Source organism: Pezoporus occidentalis, unplaced genomic scaffold (assembly GCF_034315485.1).
Source record: "Pezoporus occidentalis ecotype Australia unplaced genomic scaffold, CSIRO_AGI_Poc_V1 ctg210, whole genome shotgun sequence".
NCBI classification, from domain to species: Eukaryota; Metazoa; Chordata; class Aves; order Psittaciformes; family Psittacidae; genus Pezoporus; species Pezoporus occidentalis.
The window spans coordinates 692,660-707,110 of NW_026913965.1; the positions used below are offsets into that span (position 1 = coordinate 692,660).

General features: G+C 35.2%; 2 protein-coding genes and 1 long non-coding RNA gene across 4 annotated transcripts in view; 1 reads left to right on the plus strand and 2 right to left on the minus strand.

The window, feature by feature from the left end:
• PDE6C (phosphodiesterase 6C) overlaps positions 1-10,471 on the plus strand; it is a 28,872-nt gene extending 18,401 nt beyond the window's left edge. Inside the window, exons 15-22 of the mRNA XM_062619462.1 lie at positions 1,925-2,012; positions 3,431-3,531; positions 4,635-4,742; positions 5,010-5,073; positions 6,074-6,148; positions 6,293-6,376; positions 7,426-7,579; positions 10,348-10,471. Coding sequence (XP_062475446.1) covers positions 1,925-2,012; positions 3,431-3,531; positions 4,635-4,742; positions 5,010-5,073; positions 6,074-6,148; positions 6,293-6,376; positions 7,426-7,579; positions 10,348-10,418 — 745 coding nt within the window. The 3' untranslated portion in view covers positions 10,419-10,471. The remainder of the gene's footprint in view (positions 1-1,924; positions 2,013-3,430; positions 3,532-4,634; positions 4,743-5,009; positions 5,074-6,073; positions 6,149-6,292; positions 6,377-7,425; positions 7,580-10,347) is intronic.
• LOC134164064 (uncharacterized) lies at positions 8,827-12,912 on the minus strand. Its single transcript, XR_009964985.1, has 2 exons — positions 11,792-12,912; positions 8,827-11,757 (listed from the first exon to the last, which is right to left on the minus strand). It is a non-coding gene; the product is annotated as an uncharacterized LOC134164064 (long non-coding RNA).
• Positions 12,913-13,012: 100 nt separating this feature from the next.
• LOC134164062 (protein FRA10AC1) overlaps positions 13,013-14,451 on the minus strand; it is a 28,921-nt gene continuing 27,482 nt past the window's right edge. For both annotated transcript variants that reach the window (XM_062619461.1, XM_062619460.1), the window contains exons 13-14: positions 13,979-14,063; positions 13,013-13,520 (exon numbers count right to left, since the gene is read on the minus strand). In XM_062619461.1, the coding sequence (XP_062475445.1) occupies positions 13,478-13,520; positions 13,979-14,063 (128 nt within the window). In that variant the 3' untranslated portion in view covers positions 13,013-13,477. The remainder of the gene's footprint in view (positions 13,521-13,978; positions 14,064-14,451) is intronic.

Below are 14,451 nucleotides of genomic sequence, written 5' to 3' on the forward strand. Positions count from 1 at the left end.
CCTACTGAAGATTTCTGCCTCAGAGCATTTGTCACGACAGCTGAAACACAAAGACAAAATGCAAAACTAGAATCTTAGAAGAGTCTTCTGGATCTGCAATTCATTTTTAAGAGAGACCAAGGTCTAGCAATGCTTGGATTCTAGCAGAGCCTCATGCACATCAGGCTACAAAGAAATAAGAAAAGTAAATTAAAATCCTTAACTGGATTATTTTTTGTTAAGACAGGGCATAAGCACTTTTCTGAAGAGGGAATCAGGATGCGGCATAAACAAGGGCCAGTTTAAACTGAGACAGGATTTAAGATGCATTCTTTTTCTTTGCTTTTTCTATGGTCTGATTTGACTAGCTCAGTTGTCCGTGTCATTCCCCCCACAGTTTACTTACTGATGTACGTCCTTTCTTGAGGTGTAAGCTCCTTGTGTTATACAGGATTCTCAGCTAAAGAGCTTGTGCTCTGTCACTGGGTCCACATGCTGTTAAGTTACGCATCATGAGGTTAAGCTTAGCTATTCATGCTCCTTTTTGTTTTGAGTAAATATTCTAAAGGATTTCTTTGTGATTCCTCTCCCTTGTTTCTCATGAAATATTAATTGATACTTGTTATAAAACAGGACTAATTAATTTTGGTTTGAACTTACCTTTTTATTACAACTTTACATCATGTTGAGACCCACTTTTCTCCTGAAATGAACAATCTACCTTTTATCTTTTTACATGTTCTGTTAGGGCTTGTTTCTATGTGCTAGCTGGAGAACACAGTTTCACTGAATGTCACATGTACCAGAAGATTATAACCGTAATTTTCTTAGTACAGTCTCCATTAACTGTATCTCCAGAATGATTCATCTTTCCCCTCTGATCCTGCATACACTCCTCCCGGCAGAGGCATTTCAGCCTGCATGCTAGAGCAGTAAGACAAGGGGATTTTCTGATTATTCTCAGGGATTCTCCAGGTGACGTAGGAGACAGAGATGCTGATTCTTATTCAGCAGACTGCCTCTCATCCAAACAAGTTTAAGGGGGGTTTTAAATCTTCCTACTGTGGTCTTCCCTAGCTGAAAGCCCTCTACACGAGGTCATATGCAGTAAGGCTATTTATAAAAGTTATCAGGCTTTACCATGACAGTCCTAATCACAGGTCAGAAAATACAGGTAGCATGTAGCAATCCACCTTGGGTTATCTGAGGAACAGAGTTATTAGCCAAGGGAAGAACGCAGCAAAATACACTTCTAAACATGCAGAGCCCCCTGGAGCCTACGTAGACCGGATACTTATACCAGCCTCCTGCTACCACAATCTGACACAGAATTTTCTCTTAGCCCAAAGTTAGAGTGATGCTTTCAGATCTGTGATGCCTGAACACACCTGAGCTGTCAGGATTTGTGCCATCCATAAAACGGTGATTTTGGCGGAAGGGGGGAGACCAAGGGCATTAGAGGAATTAAACTCCATTATACTGTTACTTCAGATTTAACTTACAGTAAATTAGAATCGCAGTGGATTTGGCCACATACATTACAGAGTTCAAAAGCTGTGCCAAAGAATAAATACTAAAAGATGGAAAAGGCTACTTTTAAAGTATACAGAAGGTGTGTAGGTTAAACAAACAGCAAAACTGAACATGCAAGATGAAACAGAGGCATGTTTTAATACAGGTTTTAAGGCATCTAACCATGCCTTTGACTTTAGCAGCCACTGAACAGTCGGTCCTCTCCGATTTCCATCATTACTTAGTCACAGAGTGAAGAGGGAGAGAACGCAAGCAAGCGGAGGTTTTTTTGTTCTGCATCACACCAATGGTTAAGATACATAAACTACTGAACATGAAGCATTTTAAACTGAAATCTGAACAATCTGAATCTTGAACCAAAAATATTACCTCTAATATAGAACACTATTAAGATTTGCTTCTTTTTCAACAGGTCAGCTGCTCCACTGGCAAAACTTCATGGCTCTTCCATTTTAGAAAGACATCACTTAGAGTACAGTAAAACCCTACTGCAAGATGAGGTATGTCTGTATGACCCTTCTGCTCACACTGATCAACACAAAAGACCCAGTTATGATGTTCCAAATTTCACCATGATTTATTCATCCCTCTAGACCCAGATTAAGAAATTATGTTAGAATTTGAAATTTAAATCAAATTCTTATGTATTGTCCACTCTTAGACAAACATCAGTAATTCCACTAGAAATAGACTTAAGATAGAAAAGTTTTTCCTCTGGGCCTCACTCCTCAGGTTCTTTCCACTTTTACAAAACAGTAGATGTTGAAACCAAAGCAGAAAATACAATACATACATGTTGTCATTAAACTGCTGCCCCTAGTTCATGAGGTCTGAGTTCAGGTCTGGCTCCGGCGGCTGAGGGACACAGGGGTAGATGTGTCTATGGAAGGTCCCCTTACTCCCAGGCCAGAACCCCACACAGACCTGACTTTGTTAAGGTGTCATGAGGCTTTGCTGCAGCTCCCATTACCAGTCTTACCTGAATCAGGCAGGTACCCTCAGCTGCCCACCCCCAGCAACCGCAGGGGTAAGATTCCCTACCACAGTCTCCTCAGGCTCAACAAAATGGCGGCAGTGCAGCCTGCCAGGACCCTCTGCCCCCAGAGCCAAGCTCCTGCAGTGGGGGTCAGCCATGCTTCCCCCCAGCAGTGCCTGGCTCCGTCCTGACTACAAGGGAAGAGACTACACCTTTTTACTACGTATTTTGTGAGGAAATAGGAGGTTTAACAGGCAAGACTTGAACACATGTGCCACTTCCATCCCACTTGTTCGCAGCAGCGTGGCAAGCACCCCTTTCCACCCTCATTTTTCATTTTCTAATCCCTGTGGTGTTGCTACTTCCTGACTTCATGAGGCCACAGAATAAATCCTTACATTAACCAGCAGCACAATGATCATAAACCCCCAGAAGATTTATGATATAAACCACCTTTATTAATGGCAATGTATGTTTTGTTTTCAAATGTGATGCCAGGGACTAACTCCTACTCTTTGCTGGAGCAGTTGTCAAGACCTCTGGAGGCTCTCAACAGAGGCATTGCCAGGCTCCTTGCTCTCTTATTTATTGTCCCCTTAGTTAATGGAAGGAAATAAAACCAGAACCCTGAGAAAAATACTGTGCATTTGCATATGGCAATAGCAGGACTTACATCTGTATGAGACACTGTGGATTTATTTATTTGTGCAGCCTCTGAGGGCTGCATCTTAGATCTACCTACTGATCATAGAGGTTATTTAGCCATTTAGTAGCCCTGAATAAGGGCCATATTTAACAATCGACTGATTTTTTATTTGTAGCATTATTTTAACTTAGGGAATGCAGTTGGCTGATTTTGTTACACCATTTCATGAGACAGCTAGGACAAACCAAAGACAGTATTATATTATGAATTGAATTGGTAAACTTTCCACCTTGCAGAGTTTAAACATCTTCCAGAACCTGAATAAGCGCCAGTTTGAAACTGTTCTACACTTATTTGAAGTTGCAATAATAGCAACTGACTTGGCTTTGTATTTCAAGTAAGTACGAAATTCTGTATAAATTCCTACTGAAAAAAAGTCAGTCCTATAGAATTTATAACTGTAGTTCTTAGTTATTTACACATAGAGTACAGAGCTATATTTAAAATTGTTAGTCTAATTCTTGTAAAAAACTAAGATATTCTTAGATTCATTATAAGCGCTAAAATTAGAGAATGCATAAATGTATATAATACTTAGTATACATTTAGAAGGTCATTCAAATATGCTTTTAGTCACAGCACTGTATTTCACAAGTGTGGATTCTGTAGCTTAACTGTGCATGTGTGATATTTATCATACCATAGTACAATTACTCACACTAAAGAGGAGTACGCTTATGCGATGAAAATTAATATGCTGGTTTAAAAACAAAACTGCAGACAACCGATCCCAGTGCTAAGGATGCCAAAACCTCCACCAAATATCAAATCATCCATCCTATTCCTAAATTACTGACTTAAAGTACTTTTATAATGGGTATTTTCCTTAAAGGTATTTGAGCATTTTGGTTTGATCTAATAGTCTTATGACTGAGACAATTTAAACACGGGAGACAGGAAACAATTCAGTAAGTTATTCAACAACAGTTATTAAATTTTAATGAAGAGTAATTCCATTATTTAATTAATTCTAAATGCAAGTCAGAAGATCTACTAAGCAATAGCAAGACACGTTTTTGAATTCTCAGTCAGGTTTTAGCACTTCTTTGGATTTTTGAGGTGAGGGAGTGGAAGAACATTAATATTTGCTTCTCTTTTCCCACTTCATTACGTTACACGAAGTAACAAACATGTAACACTAAAAAAATACAAATGGCAACTCAAATAGTTTAATATGAAGAATTAGGAAATTAGTAATTTGCTTCCTCATCATGAGTTCTGACATAATACTTTACATGTCAGTGGTATATAGCAAAATCTAAATGTGCTAGGCTAACTGAAAAGTTTGAGTTCAATTGCAAGAATGTGTCACTTTGATATTGCTATTATCAGGATGCTACTTTGGAAAAGCATAAGTATCAGGAATATGGTTTTCTACTTCCATTTTTAATGCACAAACTTTTGTTCTCTAATATATGGTTTATTGGTATGTTTTAATAGGAAAAGAACTATGTTTCAAAAGATCGTGGATGCAATTGAAAAAATGGAAAAAGAAGAGGAGGCAATTAAATATATATCTATTGACCCAACCAAAAAAGAAGTCATCATGTAGGTGGTTAATATTTTACTCTTCATTCAATTTGTTATCTAGACCTGATTTCAAAAAAATTTGGGCATTTAAACATGTACATTAAAACCTGGTGTTATTGTCCAATGATGAGCATAGCAATGATTTTAAATTAGAAATAGATCTCAGAATGTGCAAAATGTGCATCCATCTGCATCTCAGGTATGCAAATTCCTTAAAAAAAACCCTAGACCTTTCTTTTTTTTCTATTATCATCCTAACTACACTCCTGTTCTATGTTTTCAAAGGGCTATGATGATGACTGGATGCGATCTGTCTGCAATAACCAAGCCTTGGGAAGTGCAAAGTAAGGTAGGTAATTTTTGAATAACCAGGACTGCATTTCCATCTATTTTATTGCCTATTTGGTGCATGACCATAAAAAAAAATTATCAGCTGATATTTAATATCTGTATTCAACTGTGTTTCTAGAAAACAACCTCTATTTTTCTGTCACTGAGAGTGTAAGGATTCCATGATGCCTATCCCCAACCACTTTACAGTTGTCCCACTCTTCTGTACTTGTCCTTCAGCTAAAAATGGCATCCTTGATTCTGTCAGCTGTCTAGCTACCCTTAAATATCACTCAGCTATTTTTGTGCTATCCAACTTTTGCTATTTTCCAGATATTTTTAAGGTACAGATTTACCAACAGTACAATTTGAATTGTGTCTATTCTGTAGGTCTTGGTGCCTTTGCAAAGCAGCTTAAACATGCTAAAATTAAATTCTGTAATACAGTGTGACATTGCTTTGTACGTAAGTACTTCAAGTACTCCAGCACTGACCATCACGCTCATCACTCAGCCTTACAGGAATAGGTTTTAATAATGCATAATGAAAATATAACTCTAAGATGCTTGTGAGGCCTTCTAACTAATACATATTACAAGTACTAGAAGACTGTTATATTGTCTCATTTCTGTTGACAATGATCTATCATATACTCAGCATGCACCATAATACCAACAGAGATAATCTGCTGGAAAAAGCCTTAAGTACACCAGAGGGTATCTGTAATTCTTGAAAGAAATGCTTGACTTATCTCTACAGGAATTAAACAGTGGAATCATATTGTGCTTGAGCAAAATTCCCTCTTTCTGGGAAAATTTTTAAACTACTCAGAGATAATGCAGCTAGCAAGAAATCGGTTCTCTCTTTGTGGAAGGGAAGCTGGTAGTAATAGTTAAGTAGTAAAAATACACCAGTTCTCAGTCAACATTTTCACATTTTCTGAAAAGCTTGTCTCTTTTATTTATTAATTTGTATGTCCTGCTTTCTGCTGACACTTCCACTGAATTGTGATTTTTCAGGTTGCCCTAATGGTTGCAAATGAATTCTGGGAGCAAGGTGACCTGGAACGATCTGTGCTACAGCAACAACCAATTGTAAGGACTAAATAATTTAACTGTATTAAGCAACATTAATTGCTATTAAAACACTCATTAGATAATAGGCCATGTTGCTTACTAGATCATTAAAACAAAAAACCTGATAACTATGTAACCTAAATTACAACTATTCCATTCTAGCCAATGATGGACAGAAACAAAGGAGATGAACTTCCTAAGCTCCAAGTTGGTTTCATAGATTTTGTGTGTACATTTGTGTACAAGGTAAGAATAGATATTTTTTTTTGTTTTCCCACTCCAGCAGTTCTGATGGCACAGTTAGTGACAAACTGTTACAGCTGAAAAACTCTAGACAGAGAAGGACTTTTGGTCACAGGGTAAACAACTATCCCAACCACCACAATATTTCAGTCTTCTGTTACAAAGAAGAATTGCTCCCACAAATAAAATTCAAGAGATGTGAAACAAATGCATAAAAAGTGAATATCTCAGTGAAACTTGAGGGTGCTGAGGTTATGTTACTACTTTGAAAGACTGAGTTAGAAAGTCTAGTCTGATTCTTCACAGTCGCATTTAATCTAAGTATGCAACATATAGATGGTTACAAAAAGGTGTTAATGGCACAGCAAAGGGACTAGGAAACTTGTAATATTGTGGAAATACAGATATTCTGTATCTTCTGTAAGGCACTGAAATGCCAACATTATTAATTCCTGACTAGCTAAAAGCTAGTATTATCCCAAAACGTCACACAGAAAAGTGACATGTTATACTTTAACATCTTCAGATACATCTTCACCTGCTTGGAATCTACTATAGGATACTAGACATTTTTTTATATCCTGATAATCATATGATAAAATATCATGCATCATAGTTATAGTTGTATCGTATGTTTCAGACTATCAAATGTGGGATTAGGGAAGATACTAAAATGTGTAGTGTGTAAATCAGATCCTTCTATGGAACAGAAGCATTATGGAACAGGGCATTATTCTCCCAACATGGTATTTCCAATAATAGGCCACCATGCATGGGCAAGAACATACTTTCAAATCTGCACCAGCTGGTACTCACACTATTTCTTTCGTAATTTTTTCTCTTCTACAAAAACACCACTACCAGAGATAGAACAAGTTCTTGGAAAAAAGTTAAATCAAATGAAATCAGTTAATCTAGCATATATACTGAATTAGATTTAAGAAAGAAAACTAAATGTTCTTTCTGCAAAGCAGCAGTGTTTTAAAAATCCAGACTTTACAAACTGTCAGTGTTACAGGTTTCTAATTTACTAATTTAAATTGCTTGTACAGGAATTCTCGAGGTTTCACAAGGAAATTACACCTATGTTTGATGGTCTTCAAAACAACAGGGTTGAATGGAAAACACGAGCTGATGAATATGAAGAGAAGATAAAGGTCATTGAGGAACAAAAGAAAAAGGAAGAAGAAGCAGCTGCAAAAAAAGGTTAAGTAGCTTCTAATGTTTTCATTTATGTATATTTGTAAGGCATTCAACATATTCTCTTTCAAATTCACACATGTCCAATATTCTGTTAAACTTCATACTAATAATATGCAAGTTCAGAATTAGACAATTAGCTTTACCTTTACTTGGAAGAGGAGTAACCTTTAAAGATTACACAAATCCAGTACACTGACCTCATTTTACAAACTGCAGAATTACAGGAAATAGGACCATCACAACAGTGAAGGGAATGTAAAATTTCTTTTAAGACTTATAACTGAATGTAATTAAAAACTTATTTATGAATGCTGCAATCACCTGAAATATTAGAGATTTAGAAATTCTGTGTGGCATCAGCCCCAAATATGTTCAACTGCTTTTAAGTTGAAAATGAAAAGTGTAAGGAAAAGAGTTGGGAATGGACAGTGTTCATTTGTAGCATTAAAAATCAATGCAAACCCCGAGCTCTCTTCCAAATTTAGATAAAGCTTTTGGCTCTAGTTCCCTACACGCAGTTTCTTGGCTGAAATACACTCTCTCATATTACAAATTTAACACTGATCTTCCTAAGATAGCTCAAGTCTTAAAATTTAAAATACGGCTCGGGGTAAGATAACCTAGAAAAGAAAATGATTTTATAGGAACCAAGAACCTATCGCTCAAGTGTAAAAGTGAAGTCAGTCAGTTATTTTTATTCTTCAGTATTTCACGTGGAAGAGCAAGTCAACAGCTCTGCCAATCAGCTAAGATGACTGAAAAGGTTCAGAGATTAAAACAAAACCTCATGGGTTTACTACAGAATGATTTATTGTCAGCTAGTTTGAAGAAGAAAAATTAGTTTACTCTAAGTGTGTGTTTCATATCTTTAAAACATATATGAGTACTGAATAATTTGTTAATCAGTGTCTGTGTGCAATAGGTGAGTATTTTTCACATTTCATACAAAAGCAAGGCTACTCAAGGCCACCTATCAATTTAATGTCAATGTAAAGTGGAACTAGAGTTATTGGCTCCTAAAATAAATTACACTAGGCTAAAATAAAAATAAGTTGTTGCAAAGTGGTTACAGTCATTTTTAGTTATATAATTTAATCAAAGTAGATTTTCAAAAGAGAAGTTTAATAAAAAGAGTCAAATACTGTTATTGTAATAAATTTAAAAGTAGTATCACACTGTGATATGACTTAACACACACTTTCACAGAAGTTATGCCCACCCCATTGTCTCCCAAACTTATTTTTAAAGACTTTTTTTTTTTGCAATTAACCATATAATTTTATTTATTTAAGATTAGTTTATTGCTGAGAACTAGCTGGTTGTGAATATGAACAAAGTACTCCTTCCTCACACTGGAATCTAAGCATCTGAATTTCACAGAAATACCAGCTAAACAAAACATAAAACACCTGGGACCTACACATAAACTTCTCTATACATTTGCTTCTTGGCAAAAAGTATAGTTACTGAAGTCAGATCCTATAAGCTTCTTAAATGAAAATTAAATTCTACATTTAGGAGAGTCAGATATTTCTACTCTCACTTGAAGTTAGGACCATCTTACAACACTGGTATTTTGGAATCACTTAGTCACTGACTTAAGAAGTATTTTCCCACAAGGAACCTTACACAGCCAAGCACTGACAGACTGACTTGCAGGAGCTAAGGATCTGGCCTTTGCATATTATAACTGGTATCATACAATGTAAGTGAATTATTTTGAATCTTTTTAAACATGCACTGGAGTGAGTGAGGCAATGCACATTTGTGAAGAACAGATCTGACACTGTCAAATTAAGGCCATGTAAATATATGTGTTTGTTAAGTCAGTTCATACAAACAATAATTTGATACAGGCTGAACCACAGTGGTTTCTCTAGATCACATTGACCTGGCTATTCTTAGCCATTCCGTAGACAGAAAACAAAATAAACATATTTGCTGAACCACTACAGTGGAAAGTTCAGAACAGAAACTAAAACAGAATACAGTATTAAACTAAGAAAATAAAATATGTAGTTAGTAACATAGTGTTGATTATATCCACAAATTACAGAGGGTAGGACACTGATTATGTGACATGTTTCAATGCAGGTGGAAAGGGTCGAAAATGACCTAGTAACATGGTGATCCACAGCTTTCAAATGTAAGTTTTAATTCTAATATTGGTATCTTAACTTAAATGAACCTGGAAACTAAAGTTGTTACATTGAAAGAATCTTAAATATGACCAAAGAACATCTGTGGAATCATTTGAGAGAGACAGTAAAAGAATCAGTATCTATAGATGACAAACATAAGAAGTGTCTCTCTCAATTGGTAATTACAAAGGGATTCATGCAGGGTTGGATAAAGGTTTATACAATTAGGTCAAATTAAAGTTTTTGTGTCATCTGCTTCAAAAGTAGATTTGCAGTTTATATTGATCATGAGTTTATTTCTTTTGCATGGCTTGCATACCTCAGTTTTGTATGTGTGGGACACTTATCTATATTTAACTACTGAAACTTTCCAGTAAGAGTGGTTCAGTGCGTGTTTGGTCCTTTAAGAAATGTTGGTATCAACTGCTACACTATATGCATATATGTATATATAGTATGTGTTATTGTTTCATCTTCTATTTTCCCAGACAAGTAGTGAAATCACATTCAATTTTCAGAAGGTCAAACACACATAATACGGATATTACAAAAGCAACATCTTTTCAAAGAAATTAGAGCAGCTAAAAATAACAGAAAATACTCACTTTACTTTCCTTCTCTGTTTTTTAGCTGAAAATGACGCTGGAGGTGGTGGCGGAAGTGGAGAGGATGGAAAATCCAAAACATGTATAATTTTGTAATTGTTTGTCTCAGACACTGTTCCGGCTACAGAAAAGGCATCTACAAAGGACTTCAGTGAGCCCCAGTGGATTTTTGCTTTGAATAGTATAGGTCAATTTCTTAACAAACCTCTTAAATACTCACCATTTGTTGGAAATAATTTTAAATCGTAGTAAACAGTTACAATTAAAAACTGGAAAAGAAAAAATAATGTTGCAAAATGAGTTAACTGTGTGCTCTAGGTATTTTTCCATGTTACTCGATTTATATACAGTATTTTTATTAAAATATGTAATTTCTGCACACTGTCCAGAAAAAACATGAATAATTTTGACAGATCTTATATGAAATTATTGATTGAAGTCTTAACATGTACAATTCAAACAAAAAATGGCACTTTTCGCTAACTTGTATATTTAGATTTTTATATTACGTGTATTTCCTTAATCTGGAATGGTGTTCTTTTCCTTCATTCTCAACCTTCACTTTAGGAATGCTCAACACAGTTCCCTGGCTCATATCTACAAAAAGCAGACCCATGGTAAACAGTATTTTTTCAAAACCACCAATAATAAAACTGTAAATTGTAGCCATTACTCACAGAAAGCCCATACTCTTTTGCCCATACGTAAGTGGCTCTGCTCACAATTCCTAAACTGAACACCTTTTATTGTAAAAAATCTCAAAAGGCAGACTGTAAACGTCATGCTTTGCATACAAGTCAGAGTTTTCTAACATACCTACAGCAGTATATCTACAGCAGGATCTACTGTCAAAAACATTTTAAAAGACTCATGTAGTCCCAATGCACCTTTTTAAAAATGCAGGAAATTATTCAAAAACCAATGAACTGGCACCAACTTAATCTTGGGAGGGAGAGGACAGCAGAAGTGGAGCACATCAGAATTCCTATTACCTCCCTTCTTACAACTAAGATGACAGACTGCACACAAATTAGTTTTTCATAAACAACCATCTCTCTAACAAAACCTCCTGTTCTTGAAGAATGACAGGAGTCAGCTCCATACCTTCTACTCAGGTGTCACAAAGCCAGCTCCTCCTGCAGACAAAGGAAAATGGCTAGTACATTACGCATGGATCCAAGCATTCACCGGAACCAGTTTCAAATCTAAGAGGAGACTGATGCCAAATGTAGTTCCTGCAACAAACAATTCTGATGTACAGGCTCAAACCTGCCACTTTTCTTCCCCCATAAGGAAAAAAAAAAAAAAGCAGACTCATACCTTACATTTTTCTTTGAGGGCCCTCTGCATCCACAGAGAAGGGAGAATGACTGAATGACTTGCCATATTATACACCTTGCTAAGAATGCTCTATGAACATAGATACTGTGTGCAGCTATCACCCAAAAGTAAAGGAATCCACTCCACACACACGCTTATTACATCCTTATTTCTAATTGGGCCAAATATTCTATGCAAACTTGGTTATGACATAAAACTGGGTATCACGTATTATTTTCTGTATTAAATGCAAACGCTGAAGAAAGCTATTTCAAGGTTGTTTGATCATGTAATTTTATTCAAACTGTATTAAATTATGTATTTAATATGTATAGCGTACCTTTTTATAACTATTTTAAAGATCCAAAGAGGAGTTAGTTATCCAGAACACATAATTAGTATGCAGTACTTGAGGCCACAAATATAGTAACACATTTGACAAAAGCCCTTTTGGGCAAGTTGCACACTTGTAAGCAGATTACTGCAGATTGGATTTGACTCTCAATCAAGCTTGCAACATGACAGAGAATTAACCTTTAAATCCACCTTCTTACCTAAAGAAGTCTTCTTGCAAGGCTATGTTTATTTCTTACTCAAAGACGCCCTAAATATGTCCTCGTACTGTTAACTATTATGTAAGTACAAACTATTTAAAATGTAATTATGTTAAGTAATACTTGTAAATAGACTTCTCAACTTATTCACGAGTGCATGTAAAATGTTCATAAATACACTGCAACCATCTCTGCTGTTATATTTTCCTCATCAAACACTTATTATAAATACTTTCTATAAATATATCTACAGTGACAAGTACTTACCAAAAATATATTTTATACAACATTGACTTTCCTCAGTTTAACATGAACATTTAAGAAAGTTTGTCCTTTAGATCCAAAGTAATTTTCATCCAACAAAGAAAATAGGCACTGTAAGTATTCATGTGCATTTCTTTGGAAACATAAACTAAAGAATGTTTAAAGTTGTGTTGCAACTTGAAGAGGAAGATGAATCCAATAAGTTTCTCAAGCAATATACATTTTTTACTTGTATATTTAGGATTACACTTTAAGGAAAGATTAATGTTCAATCAATGTTAAGGAGATTGGAAACCACAGATAACATAAAAGTCACATGTACATCCCCAATGGAAAGCCACACACTCTATTTTTTACATAAAAAATTTCACCAATCAACCAGATCTTTATACAACTAAAATTTAAAACAAGGTCACAATGAACTAATTTTTTTTAAGGAGTAGGGGAGACATTCAAGAAAAATACATATTTGATAAAAACTGGCCTCCAACCACATTTGAAAATACTTACAAAGACTAATAGCTGACTAATTACATCTACATGACCAAAAAATTAAAGGCTATTAACTCTTGTTTAATAAATTAGAAATATGAATATATTAAAGTGCATGACTTTAAACTAGTAACAGGATCTTCCAAAATGCACCTTTACAAAAATCTGGCAATAACTGAAGTTTGGGACAAAATAAAAAGCAACCAACTTCTGTGATGCAACATCAATAAACTATATTCTCATTTGTTTACATCCTTTCTAAGTTTGGGTTTCATATATCTTTTGCATTAAGCTGAAAAAATTATTTCTCTTATTTCATGAGTATACAGCCTACCATAAGGAAAACAAAGTTTTTAGACCTGAAGCCTTCTTTCAACAAAGACAATCTATCCAAATGGTCCATACAAGTGACTGTAAAAAAAGTATGTTGGCAGAAAAAGGTGTCTGGTTCTTAATTATGACTGGATTTCCAGACTTCCGTCTTGACAACTCCTGAAGAAGATGAGCCCACATCCATCTCTAGCTTCAGAGAAACAAGTCTTGAAAATACTCATCAAACTCCTCTTCCCTGTTAAAAAAAAAAAAAAGAAAAAAGAAAGAAACAACATGAAAAAGTTCTCCTTTGAATCTATACCTACAAGATAATATTCGTTAGAAAAAGATTTAGCAGACTTCCGATTAGCATTTGTTGCTGGTATAGATCAGTTTGACTTATCCACTACATTCCAATACCCTTTACATTTCCCTATCTGTGGAACAGCAGTGAGTTAACTGTTGGGATTAACTTCCAAGATAATTAACAGTATAGTAAGGGGTAAGACAGCAGTCGTATGGTAGTGGCTTGAGAAAGGTTCTCACCCAGAGATGTCTCCCCTTTAAAAACACAATCTTAGGTTCACTACAAGAGAGATTTGACATAATTTAAAATGTCAGTATATTCATTCACACAGAAAAGATCTCTGGTTCTGCATTTCTGAATGGACACTGTATGTTCTACTAGCTACAAGTTTACTAGATCAAACTCACCGTGATTTTTCATCTGTGTCTTTCAGAGGACCTTTCCAAAAGTCAGCATCTGAAGGACCATCTTGTACATCACTCTTATCTGAATCTGTTAAAAATTTAAAGTGGTCACAAAATAAATTTTTAAAGAATTTATCATTTTATTTCCATTTAGATTATATACTGCTAGGCACAAAGTTTAATCGTAACCATGAGAATAAAAAGCAAGCTTTACTTTGCATAAAGTGAAAATGAAAACATTTTCAAATGTTATTCAATACAGATCAAAAAGGCTCTTAGCTATTATGAGTTAATATTATGGCCAAACATAACAACAATCATGTCAAATCACTGATCTTTGACACACACAGCAGCATTGCACTTTGTTCCTAAAATTGCTTATAATCACACAGAATTAAATTTCAGTTTCAACTCATGATATTAAATGAATCAATTACTTCTGCTCGAATGACAACTTTTATCAATTTTGATTTGTA